The 20,913-nt window shown below is 53.8% G+C and overlaps 1 protein-coding gene across 1 annotated transcript; it reads left to right on the forward strand.

Moving 5' to 3' along the window:
- The first annotated feature begins 1,544 nt into the window (after nucleotides 1-1,544).
- Nucleotides 1,545-20,493, forward strand: TNIP2 (TNFAIP3 interacting protein 2). The gene is made up of 6 exons (XM_050792315.1): nucleotides 1,545-1,921; nucleotides 13,300-13,590; nucleotides 15,714-15,803; nucleotides 16,497-16,745; nucleotides 16,933-17,052; nucleotides 19,607-20,493. Exons 1-6 carry the CDS (start codon nucleotides 1,646-1,648, stop codon nucleotides 19,868-19,870), a joined length of 1,290 nt encoding a protein of 429 aa, XP_050648272.1. The 5' UTR covers nucleotides 1,545-1,645; the 3' UTR covers nucleotides 19,871-20,493.
- Nucleotides 20,494-20,913: the final 420 nt, after the last annotated feature.

Genomic DNA, 20,913 nt, shown 5'->3' on the forward strand with positions numbered 1-20,913 from the left:
GCAGAGTCTCAAGGTCACTGGAATGACCTGCCCCAGGCCACACATTAGCCTCTAACAGCTCTGGGTCCAGTTTTGCTTTTTCCACCGGTGCCCCAGCCAATCAGTTGGCATTGTTCGTAACCATAGCCACGTGAACTGTGGGCTTGCCGGGCAGCAGCCACTGCACTGGACAAGCGTTTCATGCACACTCCACCCTCTAGTCCCCACAACGTCCAACCAGGTAGGGTGGGCACTTGCTCTGCCCTTCCTTCTGCTGAGAGGAAGCCCAGGCTCTGATGGGTAAGAAGGAGCCTTCCAAAGCAAAGCCAGGTCTGTGTAGCCCAATGTCCAGGCCATAAACACTTGCCTGGCTCTGGCTTTGCTTATAGGCTTGTCTGATTCTACAAGCTTGTGGGTGTTTTCCCAGGCTCAGCCCAGGCTTGGCTGTGGATCACATAAAGGAAGAAAGTCAAGATGCTGCTCAGGGGCGGAGCCTGTGGGCAAGCGCGCACACAGGGCAGACCCCTGCCCGATCCCGAGTCGGGAACCTTAGAAAGACCCCATATGTGCTTGGGCATCATTGTGGGGAAGACTAGGCTGTGGAAAAACACTAGTGTTTGGGAATTTTGGGGAAGGAAAGCGATGGACAAGCGAAAGGGTGGGAAGGGGCTGGTTTCCTGCTGCCTCTGCTCTAAGAACACTATCTAGCAGGAAGGTTGTCCCGCGGGCCCATACTAGCCACCTCACAAAGCAGCGTCTGCGGTGGCTCACGCCTGTAATCCCAGCACTTTGGGAGGCCGAGGCCAGCGGATCATCTGAGGTCAGGAGTTCAAGACCAGCCTGGCCAACATGGTGAAACACCATCTATACAAATAATACAAAAAAATTAGCCGGGCGAGGTGGCGGGCGCCTGTAATCCCAGCTACTTGGGAGGCTGAGGCAGGAGAATCGCTTGAACCCGGGAGGCGGAGGTTGCAGTGAGCCGAGATCGCGCCATTGCACTCCAGCCTGGATGACAGAGCAAAAGTCGTCTCATTTAAAAAAAAAAAAAAAAAAAAAAGGAAAGGAAAAAGAAAGCGGCGAGTGGAGCAGGGGGTTGGAGCTCTCTCTGAACTCAGTGTCCCCAGGTGACGAAACGCATGACACGTGCTTGGTGCGCTGCGAGCTCAGCTCAGCTCCTGGAGTTTCTGTGGCTCCTGTGGCCACAACGCCTGCAGCCTCGCGGGCAGATTCAGACCCACACTCAGCCCCAGCGCTTGGGGCTTGTCTTTACGCCCTTCTTTCCATCAGAGGCTGATGAATTCCCAACCCTGGGCCATGGGCTGAGTTCGACTCTCCCACAACTCCTCAGAGGCGCGTGTTTGGGGCCACTGGAATAAGCCCAGCACCAGCTGGGGTGTCGACAGCCTCCGGGGCCAGGCCGACTCTCCTGGGCTGCTGCGGACGGCAGGGGCGGGGCCGGGCTGTCGGCGGTAGGAGGGGCGGGGCCGGGCGAGAAGGGTCGGGGTGGGCTGCCGTTGGGCGGGGCTGCGCGGCGGAGGGCGGGGCCGGGCTGCGGTGGGTGGGCGGGGCGCACCGGGGAAAGTTCCGGGAAGGGCGGCAGCCGGCGGGGCCTGGGCGCGGAAGTTGCCGGCGGCCGCGCGGCCTCCCGGGCAGGCCTACAGCCATGTCCCGGGACCCGGGGTCGGGCGGCTGGGAGGGGACCCCGCGCGCAGCCGCCGCGCTCTGCACCCTGTACCACGAGGCCGGACAGCGGCTGCGCCGCCTGCAGGACCAGCTGGCCGCCCGCGACGCCCTCATCGCTCGCCTCCGCGCCCGCCTGGCCGCGCTGGAGGGGGACACCGCGCCGTCCCTGGTGGACGCGCTGCTGGAGCAGGTTGCGCGCTTCCGGGAGCAGCTTCGGCGGCAGGAGGGCGGCGCCGCAGAGGCCCAGATGCGCCAGGTACGAGGGCGGGCACCAGAGGGGCTGCGGGCGCCAGAGTGCGTGTGGCGGCCGCCGGGTCTTGGGTGGGTGAGCGGGCCCCGGGTCCTGACGGGTTGAGGGAGCACCAGGTGCTGGGTGTGAGGGGCCTGGGAAGTGAGGGGGTGCCGGGTCCTGGGTGGGTCAGCGGACCCCGGGTCTTGAGGGGTTGAGGGAGTACCGGGTCCTGGGGTTGAGCGCGCCCAGGGTACTGAAGGGTTGAGGGGCCACCAGGTCCTGGGGGATTGAGGGGGTGCTAGGTCCTGGAGTTGAGGGGGCACCAGGTCCTGGGGGATTGAGGGGGTACCGGGTCCTGGGGTTGAGGGGGTACCAGGTCCTGGGGGGTGAGGGGGCCCTGGAGGGTGAGGCAGCCACGGTGGGTGAGGGGGCCACAGGTCTTGGTGGGGTGAGGGGGCTCTGGGTTTTGAGGGGGTTGAGGAAGTGCTGGGTCCTAGGGAGTGAGGGGTGCTGGGTCCTGGGGCGGAGAGGGGGCACTGGGTCCTGGGGGTGATAGGGCAACAGGTCTTGGAGGGTGAGGGGACCCTGGGTCCTAGGGGAGAGACGGGGACCAGGTCCTGAGAGGGGTAATGGGACACCACGGGCTGAGGTGTGCTGGGTCCTGGAGGGTGAAGGGGTGCCGGGTCCTGGGGGGTTTGAGGGGGGACCAGGTCCTGGTGGAGGTGAGGGGGCTCTGGGGCCTGGAGGGGGTGAGGGTGCCAGGTTCTGAAGGGGATAAAGGAATGCTGGAAACTGGGAGGTTGGGAGGGCACTGGGTCCTGGGGGATTGGTGAGGAGGAGGCGGCACTGGGTTCTGAGGAGGGGGGTTGGTGCAGTTCTTGGGTTCTGTGTGTGCTGTGTAGGTTCAGGTTGGTTCTTAGGGGTGTTTTGAAGTTCGTGTGTGGGAACACATTCTGAGGGTTGTGTGTGTGTAGTGTGTATGCTGTGTGTGTGTGTGTGTGTAGTGTGTATGTTCCGGTTGGTTCTTAGGGGTGTTTTGAGGTGTGTGTGGAGGAGACACATTCTGAGGGGTGTGTATGGTGTGTATGGTGTGTGTGTGTGTGTATGGTGTGTGTGTATGGTGTGTATTATGGTGTGTATGGTGTGTGTGTGTATGGTGTGTGTGTATTATGGTGTGTATGGTGTGTGTATGGGGGGTGTGTGTGTATGGTGTGTATGGTGTGTGTGTATGGTGTGTGTGTATTGTGTGTATGGTGTGTATGTGTATGGTGTGTGTGTATTATGGTGTGTATGGTGTGTGTGTATGGGGTGTGTGTGTGTATGGTGTGTATGGTGTATATGGTGTGTGTGTGTATGGTGTGTGTGTATTGTGTGTATGGTGTGTGTATGGGGTGTGTGTGTATGGTGTGTATGGTGTGTGTTGGTATGGGGTGTGTGTGTATGGTGTGTATGGTGTATGGTTTGTATGGTGTGTGTGTGTATGGGTGTGTGTATGGTGTGTATTGTGTGTGTATGGTTGTGTGTATGGTGTGTGTGTGTATGGTGTGTGTGTGTATGGTGTGTGTGTATGGTGTGTGTATGGTGTGTGTGGTGTGTGTGTGTATGGTGTGTGTGTGTATGGTGTGTGTATATGGTGTGTGTATGGTGTGTGTATGGTGTGTATGGTGTGTGTGTATGGTGTGTATGGTGTGTATGGTGTGTGTGTATGGTGTGTATGGTGTATATGGTGTGTGTGTGTATGGTGTGTGTGTATTGTGTGTATGGTGTGTGTATGGGGTGTGTGTGTATGGTGTGTATGGTGTGTGTTTGTATGGGGTGTGTGTGTGTATGGTGTGTATGGTGTATGGTGTGTATGGTGTGTGTGTATGGGTGTGTATGGTGTGTATTGTGTGTGTATGGTTGTATGGTGTGTGTGTGTATGGTGTGTGTGTGGTGTGTGTGTGTGGTGTGTATGGTGTGTGTGTATGGTGTGTGTGGTGTGTGTGTATGGTGTGTATGGTGTGTTTGTGTATGGTGTGTATGGTGTGTGTATGGTGTGTATGGTGTGTGTGTATGGTGTGTATGGTGTGTTTGTGTATGGTGTGTATGGTGTGTGTATGGTGTGTATGGTGTGTGTGTATGGTGTGTATGGTGTGTGTGTGTATGGTGTGTATGGTGTGTGTATGGTGTGTGTGTGTATGGTGTGTGTGTATGGTGTGTATGGTGTGTGTGTATGGTGTGTATGGTGTGTGTAGGGTGTGTGTGGTGTGTGTGTATGGTGTGTGTGTATGGTGTGTATGGTGTGTGTGGATGGTGTGTGGATGGTGTGTATGGTGTGTGTGTATGGTGTGTATGGTGTGTGTGTGTATGGTGTGTGTGTGTATGGTGTGTGTGTATGGTGTGTATGGTGTGTGTGGATGGTGTGTGTATGGTGTGTGTGTGTATGGTGTGTATGGTGTGTGTGCATGGTGTGTGTGTATGGTGTGTGTATGGTGTGTGGTGTGTGTGTACGGTGTGTGTGTATGGTGTGTATGGTGTGTGTGTATGGTGTGTGTGTATGGTGTGTGTATGGTGTATATGATTGTGTGTGTATGGTGTGTATGGTGTGTGTGTATGGTGTTTATGGTGTGTGTGTATAGTGTGTATGGTGTGTATGGTGTGTGTATGGTGTGTGTGTATGGTGTTTATGGTGTGTGTGTATGGTGTGTATGGTGTGTGTGTATGTGTGTGTATGGTGTGTGTGTGTGTGTGTATGGTGTGTTTGTATGGTGTGTGTGTGTATGGTGTGTATGGTGTGTGTGTGTGTATGGTGTGTGTGTGTATCGTGTATATGGTGTGTGTATGGTGTGTATGGTGTATATGTGTGTATGGCATGTGTGTATGGTGTGTGTGTGTAGTGTTTATGGTGTGTGTGTGTGTATGGTGTGTGTGTGTGTATGGTGTGTGTGTATGGTGTGTGTGTATGGTGTGTGTGTGTGTATGGTGTGTGTATGGTGTGTGTATGGTGTGTATGTGTGTATGGTGTGTATGGTGTGTGTGTGTGTGTATGGTGTGTGTGTGTATGGTGTATATGGTGTTTATGTGTATGGTGTGTGTGTATGGTGTGTGTATAGTGTGTGTGTATGGTGTGTGTGTATGGTGTGTGTATGGTGTGTATGTGTTTGGTGTGTGTGTGTGTTTGGTGTATATGGTGTGTGTGTGTATGGTGTGTGTGTATAGTGTGTATGGTGTGTGTATGGTGTGTGTGTGCACGCATATGTGTATCTTGGGTCCAAGGTCAATGTACTCATATTGTGTTCTAGAGTCCCTTACAGCCCTCACCCATACATGTGTCTTTCACTAGTGGCGCTTCAACTCTATGCTGGGAGCAATGGCAAATGCAGCCCCTGTGTCTGATAATGGACACAAATCCTAGGCTGGGTGCAGTGGCTCACACCTGTAATCCCAGCACTTTGGGAGGCCAAGGTGGGTGGGTCACAAGGTTGGGAGATCGAGACCATCCTGACTAACACGGTGAAACCCCGTGTCTACTAAAAATACAAAAAAGTAGCCAGGCATGGTGGACGCCTGTAGTCCCAGCTACTCGGGAGGCAGAGGCAGGAGAATGGTGTGAACCTGGGAGGTGGAGCATGCAGTGAGCCGAGATTGCGCCACTGCACTCCAGCCTGGACGACAGAGGGAGACTCCGTCTCAAAAAAATAGACACAAATCCTAACTTTCCTCTCTTTGTCCTTGTCTGTGATGTTTATGTCTGTGTTTGGTGATAAACTATAAGCACCACCACAGCAGTATGAGTAACGGTTTTTTTGTGCAATAGTCTTTGCAAGCATCTGGAACATTTGGGTGAGCTCTGGCTTCTGTTATTCCATTTGATTCATGGCTATTATCCTAGTTTTCCCAGGAAAGAAACTAAACCTGCAAAGGCAGTAGCCTGCAAAAGGTAGTTTTTGTTTCCAGGGTTGGCCCCACAGCCTAATTTTAGAGAGAAAAAGAAACATGCCTTTTAAAAAAAAATTATAAAAGCAATTTTGAATATCTGAAAAATAAAGAGTAAAATAGCCACTGTAATCCCCCAGTGCAGGGATGACTAGTGTCAATCTCTTGGCATGCCTTCTTCCTGTTTTTCCTCTGTGTACACTTGGCATGGCTATGTTCATGCTGTCTATACAGTTCTGCTTAATATTAGGTTGTCAGTATCTACATCATTTAAAATACTTTCAGCAGCCAGTGTCTCCACTACTGCACTCTCTCCCTCTTTCTGGAAGGTAGATCCCGACTCACTAGAGCAGAAGGGAAGTTTAGAGGTCCCCTGGTCTGCACCAACAGGTTTTAGAGTTGTGGACACCAGGAGCCACAGATGAGTACAGACCAAGGACCCAGAGGGCCACTCTGAACTCATCTCCAGAATGTTGGTGGGACAGAGGATGCAGGGACCTCACAACCAGAGCAGTATACTTGCAGTCTGGTGGCCATTGGTGTTCAGCTCACATGGGTCCCCTGTGTCCTACATATGTGGCCACTCACCAAGCAGCTTATTACAGCTTCCTGGTAGCCTCAGATAGAATTAGGTCTGTGGTCCCAGTATTACTGGCCCTGGTCCTGTCTTACCAGCATGTGAGCATGTAGGTTTTGTTTTGGGATTTTCATTTATTTATTTTGAGACAGGGTCTCACTCTGCCACCCAGGCTGGAGTGCAGTGGCACTAACACGGCTCACTGCAGCCTCAACCTCCTGGGTTTACGTGATCCTCCTGCCTCAGCCTCCCATATAGCTGGGACCACAGGAGTTTGCCATCACACCTGGCTAATTTTGTTTACTTTTTTTTTTTTTGTAGAGACAGAATGTTGCTGTGTTGCTCAGGCTGGTCTAGAACTCCTTCCTTCCAGTGATCCTCCTGCCTTGACCTTCCAAAGTGCTGGGATTACAGGCATGAGCCACCATGCCCAGCATGGGATTTTTAATTATTTAAGGAACTTTTTTTTTTTTTTTTTTTTGAGACGGAGTTTCGCTCTGTCGCCCAGGCTGGAGTGCAGTGGCCGGATCTCAGCTCACTGCAAGCTCCGCCTCCTGGGTTCACGCCATTCTCCTGCCTCAGCCTCCCGAGTAGCTGGGACTACAGGCGCCCGCCACCTCGCCCGGCTAATTTTTTGTATTTTTTAGTAGAGATGGGGTTTCACCGTGTTAGCCAGCATGGTCTCGATCTCCTGACCTCGTGATCCGCCCATTTCGGCCTCCCAAAGTGCTGGGATTACAGGCTTGAGCCACCGCGCCTGGCCTATTTAAGGAACATTTTAATGATTTTTTTTTTTTTTTTTTGAGACGGAGTCTCGCTCTGTTGCCCAGGCTGGAGTGCAGTGGCCGGATCTCGGCTCACTGCAAGCTCTGCCTCCTGGGTTTACGCCATCCTCCTGCCTCAGCCTCCCGGGTAGCTGGGACTACAGGCGCCCGCCACCTCGCCCAGCTAGTGTTTTTGTATTTTTTAGTAGAGACGGGGTTTCACGGTGTTAGCCAGGATGGTCTCGATCTCCTGACCTCGTGATCCGCCCATCTCGGCCTCCCAAAGTGCTGGGATTACAGGCTTGAGCCACCGCGCCTGGCCCATTTTAATGATTTAGTTGTGTTTGTTTGTTTTAGAGACAGGGTCTTGCTCTGTGACACTGCCACCTGGGCTGGAATGCCTTGGGGCCATCATAGCTCACTGTAACCTTGAACTCCTGGGCTCAAGCAGCCCTCTCGTCACAGCCTCCCGAGTGGCTAGGACTCTAGGTGAAGAGCCCACCACAAGGACTATGAGCCACCACACCTGGCTACCTTTTTAAGTTGTTATAGAGATAGGGTCTCATTATGTTGCCCAGGCTGGTCTCAAACTCTTGGCCTCCAGGGATCCTCCTGTCTCGGCTTCCCAAAGTGCTGGGATTATAGGCATGAGCCACTGTGCCTGGCCTTATCTGGAATCTTATGCAATTACATACTTATTGCTCATCCCAACATTCAATCTGAGGTCAATCACGGAACCTGTGGAAGAATGGAGAGGTGTGTCACCTCCTGTAGGCCCTGGGTTCACTGAGGTGGCAGTGCAGAGTCAAAGACACAGCAGGAAGCAAGCTGTGGCTAGGTTGCCCTCATCTATGGCCGTGTTAGTGAGGCCGTTAGGAGCAGGAACCCTGGACCGATAGGGACTGAGGGCTCCCAGAGAGAGCGCTGAGGCTCGGGGAGTGGAGGAGCTGACCAGTGCATCTGTGATCAAGCTGTGGTCAGTGTGTGACGGGGCAAGATCAGGCCAGAGAATTGTCCTCACTGCAGCCACAGCTGGACTTAAGACCTTACCTCATCTGTAACACAAGACCTGAGTGGATAGCTCTGCAAAGCCTCCGGTTAATACTTTCTGGAATAATGGCACCAATTCATTGTGCAACCTGTTACTGCCCAAGCCCCTCTTGTCACCACTCTAGGGACCAGCTTCATAGGCTTTGCCTGGTCCTGGCTTATCAGCCCCCTTTCCCTTCCAGCTGAGCTTAGCTTTGCTTTGCTTGCTTTCTTGGCTCTTTCTTTCTTTTCTTTTCTCTTCTCTTCTTTTCTTTCTTTCCTTCTTTGTTCCTTTTTTTTTTTTTTTTAGACTGAGTCTTGCTCTGTCACCAGGCTGGAGTGCAGTGGCACGATCTTGGCTCATTGCAACCTCCATCTCCTGGGTTCAAGCGATTCTCCTGGCTCAGCCTCCTGGGTAGCTGGGATTACAGGCTCCCACCACCACGCTTGGCTAATTTTTTGTATCTTTTTTTTTTTTGAGACGGAGTCTCGCTCTGTCGCCCAGGCTGGAGTGCAGTGGCCGGATTTCGCTCACTGCAAGCTCCACCTCCCGGGTTTACGCCATTCTCCTGCCTCAGCCTCCCGAGTAGCTGGGACTCTAGGCGCCTGCCACCTCGCCCGGCTAGTTTTTTGTATTTTTTAGTAGAGACGGGGTTTCATCGTGTTAGCCAGGATGGTCTCGATCTCCTGACCTCGTGATCCGCCCGTCTCGGCCTCCCAAAGTGCTGGGATTACAGGCTTGAGCCACCGCGCCCAGCCAATTTTTTGTATCTTTAGTAGAGATGGAGTTTCACCATGTTGGCCAGGCTGGTCTTGAACTCCTGACCTCGTGATCTACTCACCTCAGCCTCCCAAAGTGCTGGGATTATAGGCGTGAGCCACCGCACCCAGCCACTTGCCTTGTTTCTTTCTTCCTTTCTTTTCTTTTCTCCTCCCCTCCTTTCCCCTCCCCTCTTTTTGACAGGGTCACTCCGTTGCCCAGGCTGGAGAGCAGTGCCATGATCATAGCTCACTGCAGCCTTGACCTCCCAGGCTTAAGTGATCCTCCTGCCTCAGCCTCCCAAGTAGCTGGGACTACAGGTGCTCGCCACCCTGCCTGGCTAATGTTTTTTGTATTTTTTGTAGAGACCGGGTTTTGCCATGTTGCCCAGGCTAGTCCCAACCCTTGGGCTCAAGTGATCCTCCCATCTTGGCCTCCCAAAGTGTTGGGATTACAGGCTTTGGGAGAATACGCTTCTGTTGTTTAAGACACCAAGTTTGTGGTACTTTGTTACAGCAGCCCTGTAAGCCAAGAGGCCATTGTGCCTCTTTTTTTTCTTTTTTAATTTTTTTTTTTTTAGACGGAATCTGGCTCTGTCACCCAGGCTGGAGTGCAGTGGTGTGATCTTGGCTCACTGCAAGCTCCACCTCCCGGGTTCACTGCAAGCTCCACCTCCCGGGTTCACACCATTCTCCTGCCTCAGCCTCCTGAGTAGCTGGGATTACAGGCGCCCGCCACCACACCCGGCTAATTTTTCTATTTTTAGTAGAGATGGGGTTTCACCGTATTAGCCAGGATGGTCTCGATCTTCTGACCTCGTGATCCGCCCGCCTCGGCCTCCCAAAGTGCTGGGATTACACGTGTGAGCCACCGTGCCCGGCCTGTGCCTCTTGTTTTTAAGGCCAATCCATAAGACTATGAATAGAGCTGTTGACACTTTTGTTCTGCGCGTGGAGCGTGGAGTTGTGGGTCCCAGCGACATGCTTTCCTGAGAGATGGCCGCCCCGTTGCTGACTAGTCCATGTGCTGTGCCCGTGTGTGTAGAGCCACAACTCCAGCACATACCTTGCTTTCTGGCCACAGTGGTCGAGGTGCTGTTGTGTCCTAAGAACTGTTACTAACTGGACAAGGCACTCAGGTAAACCAGCGCACATCTCTGCAACTTCAGAGCCAGGGACAAATGCCAGAACCTTGGGGGCTGGAGGGGTGTTGGGGCCCTGCATGCTGCTAAGGGGAGGATATGTGGGGCAGCCGTTGGCAGGGCTGGTCTGCCCCCATGGGTTGAGCATAGAGCCTGGGTCTTGCTGTGTCTCTGTATGGCCCAGTGATATTCCCATTTACTGGGCATCTGTGTGGGGCTGGGCTCAGTGTTGAGTACTAAGGTGGGAGGTGAGAGAGAGCCGCCCGTCAGGATCTCTGGGCTGTGGGCCTGCCGCCCTCCTGTTGGTGGGTCGTTTGCTTCTCCTGCTGTCAGCATTTGACCAGCGTAAGAAGGAGGCTCCGAAATCAGATTTTACCTGGGCACAGTGACTCCTGCTGAGGCAGGAGGAGGATTGCTTGAGGCCAGGAGTTCAAGACCAGCCTAGGCAACATAGCAACACCCTGTCTGTATTGAAAAAAAAACAGAAACAGAAGTCGGGTTTTGCCCCAAGTCTTTTATCCCTGAAGAGGGTCTCACTGTCACCCAGGCTAGAGTGCACTGACACCATCACGGCCCACTGCAGCCTTGACCTCGAGCCTGTGGTCCCAGCTATTTGGGAGGCTGAGATGGGAGGATCGCTTGGGCCCAGGAGTTCAAGGCTTTGGTGAGCTTTGATTTACTCTACTGCAGCCTCGGTGTCAGAGCGAGACCCTGTCTCAAAAAAAAAAAAAAAAAAAAAAAAAAAAAGAATAATCAGGGTTCCTGCAGTAATAGGGCTTAGTATTTTGTTCCATTGTGATGAGAACATTCTAGGTTCCCGGTCTCTGTTTCTTCTCACCTCAAGTACTAGAGACAGAGGCTGGACCCTTCTTCTGCCGCTTCTGGGGGAAGCTTGGGCTCCTCCCTGACTTTTCTGAAACTGTTTCTTCACTTGTGGGATGGACTAGTTGTGCCTGCTTCACCTCCTTCATGTAATGTACTGTTTATTTTGGAGGAGTCTTTGAAAATGGAAAAGCACAAATTTAAGGCCAGGTGTTAAAAAATCGTCAGGTCAGATGTGGTGGCTCTTGCCTGTAATCCCAGCACTTTGGGAAGCTGAGGCAGGCAGATCACTCAAGTCCAGGACCAGCCTGGGCAACATGGTGAAACCTTGTCTCTACAAAAAATAGAGAAATTAGCTAGGTACAGTGGCCTGCACTTGTTGTCCAACTCATTAGGGTGCTGAGGCAAGGGGATCACTTGAACTTGGGAGGTCGAGGCTGCAGTGAACCATGATGGCACCACTGTACTCCAGCCTGGGTGACAGGGCAAGCCCCTGTCTCAAAAAAAATTGTCATTTTAAGAACCTTTTTCATTTCTTTAAGAAGTAATTGGGGTTGGGTGTGTTAATTTCCTAGAGCTGCTGTAACAAAGTAACACAAACGGGGGGGGGGGGGGGGGGGGGGGGGGGTGGGGGGGAGCTTCCAGCAACAGCAATGTAATCTTTCACAGTTCTAGAGGCCAGAAGCCGGAAACGAAGGCATCGGCTCTCTCTGAAGGTTCTAGGGAAGAACGCGCTTCCTCGCCTCTTCAGCTTCCTGTGGGGGCCGCCAATCATTGGTGTTCCTTGGCCTTTATCTACAAGACAAGATGTCACTCATATCTTTGTGGTCACATGGCCTCCTTCTGTGTGTCTGTCCAGACTTCCGTCTTCTTCTTAGGACACCAGTCCCGTCCTAATCCAGTTTGTCCTCACCTTAACTAATGACATCTGCAAAGACCCTATCTCTAAATAAGGTTTCGTTCCCAGATACTGGGGAATGGGGGGTTTGGTTGTGGACATCTTTTGGGGGTTGCCCACTACAGTGGAGTTTCTACCTTTCCTATCAAAAAAGTGCTTGGAATTGCCACTTTGATAATTTGATGAAAACTGCATGTAGTGGCTTGAGCCTGTAGTCCCAGCTATTCCGGAGGCTGGGGTGGGGGGATTTGCCTGAGCCTAGGAGTTGAAGACCAGCCTGGGCTATATATAGCGAGACCCTCATTTCAAAACAACATCTTGATGATACGAAATCTAAAATGATGTGCTTGCTTGTGAAAACAGAATTTGGCGGGGTACGGTGGCCCACACTGTCATCCCAGCACTTTGGGAAGCCAGGGCGGCTGAATTGCTCGAGTCCAGGAGTTCAAGACCAGCCTGAGCATCACAGCAAAACCCTGTCTCTACAAAATACAAAAATGTTAGCCAGGCACAGTGGCACGTGCTGTAGTCCCAGCTACTCAGGTTAGGATGGAGAATCGCTTGGGCCTGGGGAGGCCGAGGCTGCAGGGAGCCATGATTATGCCACTGCACTCTAGCCTGGGTGACAGTGAGACCCTGCCTCAAAAAAAAAAAAGGGCTGGGCATGGTGGCTCACGCCTATAATCCTAGTACTTTGGGAGGCCGAGGCGGGCAGATCACCTGAGGTCAGGAATTCAAGACTAGCCTGGCCAACATGGTGAAACCTTGTCTCTACTAAAAATACAAAAATTGGGCCAGGCGCGGTGGCTCACGCCTGTAATCCCAGCACTTTGGGAGGCCGAGGTGGGTCGATCACGAGGTCAGGAGATCGAGACCATCCTGGCTAACACAGTAAAACCCCATCTCTACTAAAAGTACAAAAAATTAGCTGGGCATGGTGGCGGGCACCTGTAGTCTCAGCTACTCGGGAGGCTGAGGCAGGAAAAAGGCATGAACCTGGGAGGCGGAGCTTGCAGTGAACCGAGATTGTGCCACTGCACTCCAGCCTGGGTGAGAGCAAGACTCTGTCTCAAAAAAAAAAAAAAAATACAAAAATTAGCCGGGTGTGGTGGTGGGCGCCTATAATTCCAGCTACTGTGGAGGCTGAGGCAGGAGAATCACTTGGATCTGGGAGGTGGAGGTTGCAGTGAACCGAGATCATGCCACTGCACTCCAGCCTGAGCAACAGAGTGAGACTCTGTCTCAAAAAAAAAAAAAAAAAAAAAAAAATGAAGTTTCAGAACAGAACATTGTAGGCTGAAAAACTCCAGAGTTAATAGTTCAAATGCCCGACTTCTGAGTGAGTAATTGTTAGTTCAGATGCCCGACTTTGGAGTGAGTGTGTTTGTGTCTGGTGCTGGGGCATCCATGCCAGGTCTCCTTTTGCTTTCTGAACATTTGCTCTCAACACTGCTTCTTTTAATTCAGTAAACTGTGCTTTTAAATCTTCCACTTAGGAAATTGAGAGGCTGACTGAACGACTAGAAGAAAAAGAGAGGGAGATGCAGCAGCTACTGAGCCAGCCCCAGCACGAGCGAGAGAAGGAAGTCGTCCTGCTACGGAGGAGCATGGCGGAAGGGGAGCGCGCCCGGGCCGCCAGTGATGTCCTGTGCCGCTCCTTGGCCAACGAGACCCATCAGCTACGGAGGACGCTGACCGCCACTGCCCACATGTGTCAGCATCTGGCCAAGTGTCTGGATGAACGACAGCATGCACACAGGAATGTGGGGGAGAGAAGTCCTGACCAGGTAGGCCACAGTGTAAGATTGTGGTGAAGAACCCTGTGTACTGGGAGCATTGCCTACAGGCCCCGATCACAGAGGCCAGGGGCTGTCCCAGAACCCAGTCTGTTCTCAGCAGCGAGAGTCAGCTGACGGGACAAAGCTCGCTCATCCAAGGGTTTCTTTTAAAATGATGGAACATGCACAGTGTAATAGGAAAGCAGGCAGCCACCACACTGCCCAGCACCAGGCCTGTAGCTGACCCTGCTCCCAGGTGGGAGGTGGCACCTGGCTTTCATCTGCCTCAGCTGAGGATGAGGAGGAAGACATGAGGGTGGCAGAGCTGCCTGGAGGAAGTGCAGTCACATCCTCCTCATCTGAGGAAACTGAAGCAGAGCCGGGTGGTACTGCTGGGGACAGGGAGTGCCTCCAGTTCCACACCCAGAACTCCCGGAAGGACCGTGAGTCGCCTTCTGCAGGCTCAGTGTGTCTGAGTGGATCTGGGCACAGCTGGAACCGCCATCTCCAAAGCTGGCGTTAGGCATGTCCTTGCCAGCAGCGCGACCTCCCACAAGCTTGGAGACCTGGCTCAGGGCCACAGCCTCCTCATCAAAGCAGGGGACAGCGGTGCCAGGTGACAGTGAGGGCCAAAGAAGGGTTCACTGGACCTCCAGGATAGGCTGGATCTGGGCTGTAGCTCTCTGTGGGGTCCAGTGGGAGAGAGAGGGACTGTGGGAGTTTCAGCATCAGGAGAAACCAGGAGGCTCCTAGGCAGAAGAGTAGGGAGCAGCGGCCACGGCATGTGTGTGCCAGGTGCTGTGGCCAGTGTGAGCCAGCCACCTTCCATCTCACTGGTGCCCGTGGTGTCTGTGTGTGGCAGGCGGGGAAATGGAGGCACTCTGTGCACATCCCACCCAGGCTGAGGCGCCACCGTACTCGCACTGCCGGGCACAGGGCCTCTCGCTCGGGTCCTTTCTAGGCAGTTCTCTGAGGCAGCACCAAGGTTCATGCAGAAACACACACGCTGGGATGTTCTGCGTCAGACAGTACCTCCCGCACCCATCGGCAGCCTCACCAAGGCGCCTACTGGGGAGAAGCTTGGTCTGAGAACTGCCCACCTCAGCTGGGTGGATTCCAGGCGGGGAACCTCAGAGAGGACACAGCCGCATTCAGAAACCAAAGGAAAGTGCCGTCGGGGCGGAGGCCGGTGTTCTGGTCTGATTTTGAGTCAGTGTGTCATTTCCCTCTGGGGAGTTGAAAGGAGCCACACACAGTGTTGAGCCTGAGGCGGGGGTGGGGCCAGTGGCAGCGTAGGCCCTCGTCACAGTCTCTAAATAAGTGTCACTTCTCAGCCCTGAACTCAGCTGAGTCACCCGGGGCTTCCCGGTGTAGGCTGCGTTAGGACATGCACTTCCTTTGTCACTCGGGGGGAATTCTCAAAAATTATGTCACTGATATACAGTCAGAATTCTAGAGTACACACGAGTTTCATGAGACTTTTCGTTCAGGTCTCTAGTTGTTAGTGGGGGTTGGTTTGGGCTGTGGCCTCCATGACTCCTGACCCTGCGTGGGGCAGAGGTTAGATTGCTGTGTCCAGAATCACCTGGTTGAACCCGATTGTCTGCAGACAGAACAGTGTCATGGGCTCCAAAGGAGGTAAGCAGGGTGCATGGCCAGGCCCACCCTGGGCAGCTGAGAGCCCCCTCGCTGGAGATCCTCTGGTTTACAATGGGATTCGGCTTCCTGCCCTCCCTGCTGTCTATGATAATGGCAAACCTCTGGCAAAGAGAAGACTTGATCATGTCTGGTGTGCCAATCCCTGTAGACATTATGACTTTAGAATATTTACATTCCAAATATTTAAAAGACAAACAGCTCAAACTGGTAGGTAGGATGGGATAAGGACGGTGTCAAAGGTGATGTGGCCTGAAGACCCTCCGTCTGGGCTCTGGCCTGGGCCTGGTAGGGGTGGGCCTGGGCAGGGAGAAGGTGGTCCCTTGTCCCTGCTTTGCTTCTCTACCAAATGAATGATCACTAACCGCTGCCTTGGGGGATGCAGTGATCATCTGTGGCCTCAGCCTCTGGGTCTAGCTTTCTCCCCTCTTGCTGCATGTCACAGATTGTCTTCTCTCTGTCCCTTCCTCATGCAGTCAGAACATACAGGTGGGCACACCTCTGTCCAGAGTGTTATTGAGAAGTTGCAGGAAGAAAATCGACTGTTAAAACAGAAGGTGACTCACGTGAGTGTCTTTCACATTTTGTTTGAGAACACGCGGCTTACAAACTGTGAGTGAGGGTTCTTTCCTTGGCTGAGGCCCAGAGGTTGCCCCCGCCCTCTGGCCACTATGACTTGATACACACAGTCCCTGGAGACTGGACTTTTTTGCTTAAAACGACGTACAGGATATGTCCTGTCCGTCTCCATCCCCTAAAATTAATCCACAAGTCAGTAAAGGAGATGCAAGAATTAGCAGCAGGAGGTACCTTTTCTAAGACAGAAAAGCGAGGTGGGTGGATCACGAGGTCAGGAGATCGAGACCACGGTGAAACCCCGTCTCTATTAAAAATACAAAAAAATTAGCCGGGCGCGGTGGTGGGCGCCTGTAGTCCCAGCTACTTGCAGTGAGCCGAGATCGCACCACTGCACTCCAGCCTGGGCGACAGAGTGAGACTCTGTCTCAAAAAAAAAAAAAAAAGCAAAGCTGCACCAAGTGCACCTCTGTTTATGCTGGTTGCGTACGGGTGTCATCACGGTGCCTCGGGATTCTCTAGTGGGCCTAGTGTCTGCTCTCTACAGAACAGGGAGGGGCAGCTTCCATTTAAGAGGAAACGCTCACTCAGCAAATCACTGCTGATGAATAGTCCCCCTGGGTGTGGCTTGAGCAGCTCTGTCAGCTGCCGTCGCCGTGAGCTTTCCGGCTCCACCTCCTCAGGTTGAAGACCTCAATGCCAAGTGGCAGCGCTACGACGCCAGCAGGGACGAATATGTGAGGGGGCTCCATGCGCAGCTCAGGGGGCTGCAGACCCCACATGAGCCCGAGCTGATGAGGAAGGAGATCTCCCGGCTCAACAGACAATTGGAAGAGAAAATAAACGACTGTGCAGAAGTGAAGCAAGAGCTGGCGGCCTCCAGGACGGCCCGGGATGCTGCACTGGAGCGGGTGCAGATGCTGGAACAGCAGGTGTCTGTCCCTCGGGCTCTGGACGGCACCAACCAGATGGCTGCTGGCTGGTGGTGGCCAAAATCATGGGACAGGCTGGGCTGAAGGCTTGGTGGCACTGAGTGGGCAGTGGTCATGGTGGGGGTGGGAGAAGCCTGGGGGGCACTTTCTCTTTGCTTGAGCAGAAACGTGTGTCTCACCTCTTCAGATTCTCGCTTACAAGGATGACTTCATGTCAGAAAGGGCCGATCGGGAACGGGCTCAAAGTAGGATTCAAGAACTGGAGGAGAGGGTCAGCTCTCTGCTGCACCAGGTGTCCTGGAGACAGGTAGAGTCTGACGGCGTTTTTCTTCCTGCTTAGGTTTAGCGTTTTTGTTTTCCTTCTCATGAGTTTAGAGCCTTTCTGTGTCTGCCAAGGCCCTGATTTGCTGGTGATGAGGGTTGTGGTGGGCCCCTCCCTGCTCTGGGGAGAGCCACCTGGCCTAGTACCTGGGCGTGGTCATGGAAAGCTTCCCTGTTACACTGTTTAGTTATGGAGGAGGCTGGCATGGCGGCCTGAGGACAGGTGGCTGTTCTCAGGGCCCGTCCGTCACTGTCATGCAGTCAGAGGGCATGTCTCGGGCCTCAAAGCGTGAGCTCCATACATGTCCTGACCTGTCTGTGAGGCGGGAACCCTGCTTACCCTCTCACGTAGATATGATGGCCCTGGGTGTCCAGTAACATCCCCCAGCTCAGCCTGGCACGTGGAGCTGGGCCTTGCAGGCCAGGGGCCCCTCACTCCACCCCTGGGCTCAGTGCTCTTCCTACCATGGGGTACCTTGAGGGAGACCTGGCGTGAATGGGAACCAGTGAGGTTCTTCAGTGTATGACCCATGGCCTCTTCCTTCTCCTCACTGACGTGCTTTGCAAAACTCCAGAAGTGCTGGGCGCAGTGGCTCACGCCTGTAATCCCAACACTTTGGGAGGCCAAGGCGGGAGGATCATGAGGTCAGGAGATCGAGACCATCCTGGCTAACACGGTGAAACCCCATCTCTACTAAAAATACAAAAAATTAGCAGGACGTGGTGGTGGGCGCCTGTAGTCCCAGCTACTTGGGAGGCTGAGGCAGGAGAATAGTGTGAACCTGGGAGGCGGAGCTTGCAGTGAGACGAGATCACGCCACTGCACTCCAGCCTGGGCGACAGAGCCAGACTGGGTCTCAAAAAAAAAAATCCAGGAGAAGTTTGTTTATTTAGCTCCTCATCAAGTATCTAACACAATTTTGGCCCTGGGAATGGCCCTGGGCCCCACTCAAAGAGCTTCCTCTCCTGGCATAGCCTGAACAGTAGTGATACCTCTTGAGAAACGATGCACCCCGGGCTGGAGCTGGGAGGCCAAGCTGAGCTGCCCCGTGTTTCAGGGTGTAAACAGGGATCCTGGGGCTGTGAGGCCACCCCACTGCCCTGCTCCAAGCAGCCACTGGGCCTCAGTGGCTTCTGATTCTCTGCTTGAAGGGGCACAGGAGAGTCATGGTGGACACCTTTTCTAACACACCCTTGGACTAAGTCTGCAGCAGAGGGCTAGACACAGGCAGCTGTTTGTACTTGTGCATGAGGGAGGAGGAACCTGGCGGGGCACTGTGTCTTCCTCCGTTAAGTTCACAGGCTGACAAGGAGGCACTGGAGGCTTCACCAGCCACAGCAGGCCCTGCCTCAAGCCCCTGCCCAGCCCCCGCAGCCTTCTTGGCATCACAGAATGGAATGTGTATGGGTGGCTCCCCATCCCCCAATTTCAGATTCTCCTAAGTCCCTGGCACAGGGATTCTTCAGCATATCCCCTAGGCAGGAATGGGAACATCTTGCAACAGACCTACATGTGGGTTTTCCTGGGATTTGGTTTTAACTGTGGGTTTTCCTGGGATTTGGTTTTGCCTGTGGGTTTTCCTGGGATTTGGTTTTGCCTGTGGGTTTTCTGGCCTTCACGAATTCAAGGAAGCATGTGATTTGGATTGAAGGATCACTGTTGGTACAATCATGAGGATGGTCTCAGGCCACCTCTCAAAGATTTCGGACCCGAGGAACTGGTTCCAGACTTGCAGGCCCAGATTCTTACCCCTGAGGGTCAAGTTTCTGGTGGGGCCTGCAGACTTTGTACTAAGTGGCCTCTGTGTCCCTTTCAACAGTAGCCTGTGGCCCCTCGAGGGTTGCTCAGTCCCTAGGTGGCACAGCCAGGGACAGTGGTGCTGAAGCTTGGGTGATAAGCTGTAGTCCCACTGGGAAAGTCCACACTCAGACAGGAAGTGGAAGCACCAAGGCCTACTGGAATGAAGTTCGCAGACAAGCAGTGAGGGCCGCAGGCTGCGGTGCTTCAGGACGGATGTTTGGAGAACGCATGCCAGGCTGTGCCAAGTGGTTGGTGGGGCCAAGCCAGGGATACCTCTTGCTGCTACTGAAGGACCTCCTGAGCCCCAGAGTGCTGAGCACCCCCAAGCCCCACAGAGGAGGTACAGAGTAGGGTTTGGACTCAGTTTTCCCAGCTCCCCACCAGAGGCTCTGCCACCTCCACTCTGTAGTGGTGTGTGGGCTACATCATCAGGGCCAACTTATCAGTCGGGTCTCCTAGGGCCGCTGGGTCCAACTGAACAGGACTTCCACCAAGGGGTTACGGAGTGGACCATACTAGGGCCTGTTTCTTCATGAGCGCATGAGGGAGCGTGGGTGCGATCTCCTCAGTCATTCACTGAGCACCCCCTTGTCTGGGCTCTGGGGCACAGCAGGAAGCAAAGTGAGGGACTGAAGTTCCGCTCAGGGAGAGATGAAGTACCTCTAGTTGCTGGAACCTGAGACCAGACTTTGTGACCTTCAGCACAGCCCATGTAAATAGACCTTTGCCTTTTCTCCAGGATTCTCAGGAGCCAGACGCCTGCCGGATCCATGCTGGAAGCAAAGCTGCCAAGTACTTGGCCACCGATGCATTGGAGCTTATGGTGCCTGGTGGCTGGAGGCCTGGGACTGGGGCCCAGCAGTTGGAACCCCCTGCAGAGGGCGGGCATCCTGGCATGGCCCAGAGAGGCCAGGGGGACCTTCAGTGCCCTCACTGCCTGGAGTGCTTCAGTGACGAGCAAGGTGAAGAGCTCCTCAGGCATGTGGCTGAGTGCTGCCAGTGACTGAGACTCACCCGTGCCCTTACGGCCCCCTGGCCCGGTGCAGCTGCCCTCAGGGACAGGGTGGGTACTCTCAGATGCCATGGGTTGAGCTCTCCTGAGATCCAAGGCCCCTAAATAGGTGCGGGGCACTGTGATCATTCCCTTTGGTCCCCCTTTGGCTATGGAACAGGCTGGGTCACAGGGAACTGCCAGTGAGGCTGGAGGCTGGAGGTGGAGATGGGGTTAGGAACATCTGGCAGAGGGAGGTCCTGGTCTGTGTCTCCATCAGGCTGAAGCCAGAGCAATCTAGTGCTAGCGTACCAGCCCCTCCCCTAGCCTGCACCTGGGCATGCCGCAGCTTGCCAGAAAGGGGTGGCTGCCTATAGGGGTCACTTGTATGGTCCTTAGGGTGGAAGCCCCATCCTGTTCTGTAGCATAAGGTGTCTCCTCTCTGCCTTGAACCAGGAGGTTTGTCCAATGGAGTATTGCGGCTGTGCATCACACTAGGGGGGCCGCCCCCGCCATTGCAGAGCCGCATGTCTGCCCTGAGAAACTGCATCGCAGTAGCACTGTCATCTGTCTGGAAGTTAAAGCACACTTACTCTATCCACCTATTTTTATAATAAACGTTCTTGCTACTGTGACTGCTCTGAGAATGTGTTGGAAGCTGGGGTGCAGGGACTGAGCAGTATTGACAGCAGCTGGCACGGGAAAACGCTCCTGCTGTTGCCTTCTCCCAAGGCACCAAGACAAGGGGGTGAGTGGGAGCCTGGCTGTGTTAGGGTTCTTTAGAGGGACAGAACTAATGGAATAGATAGATCCATAAAGGGGAGTGTGTTAAGTATCGACTCACACGATCACAAGTTCCCACAATAGGCCATCTGCGGGCTGAGGAACAAGGAGAGCCAGTCCAAGTTTTGAAACTGAAGAACGTGGAGTCCCATGTTCAAGGGCAAGATGTAGGCTGGGAGGCCAGGCCAGTCTCTCCTTTCACGTTTTTCTGCCTGCTTATATTCTAGCAGCACTGGCAGCTGATTAGATGGTGCCCACCCACACTGAAGGTG

The sequence above is a fragment of the Macaca thibetana genome, chromosome 5 (genome assembly GCF_024542745.1).
Source record: "Macaca thibetana thibetana isolate TM-01 chromosome 5, ASM2454274v1, whole genome shotgun sequence".
Classification (NCBI taxonomy): Eukaryota; Metazoa; Chordata; class Mammalia; order Primates; family Cercopithecidae; genus Macaca; species Macaca thibetana.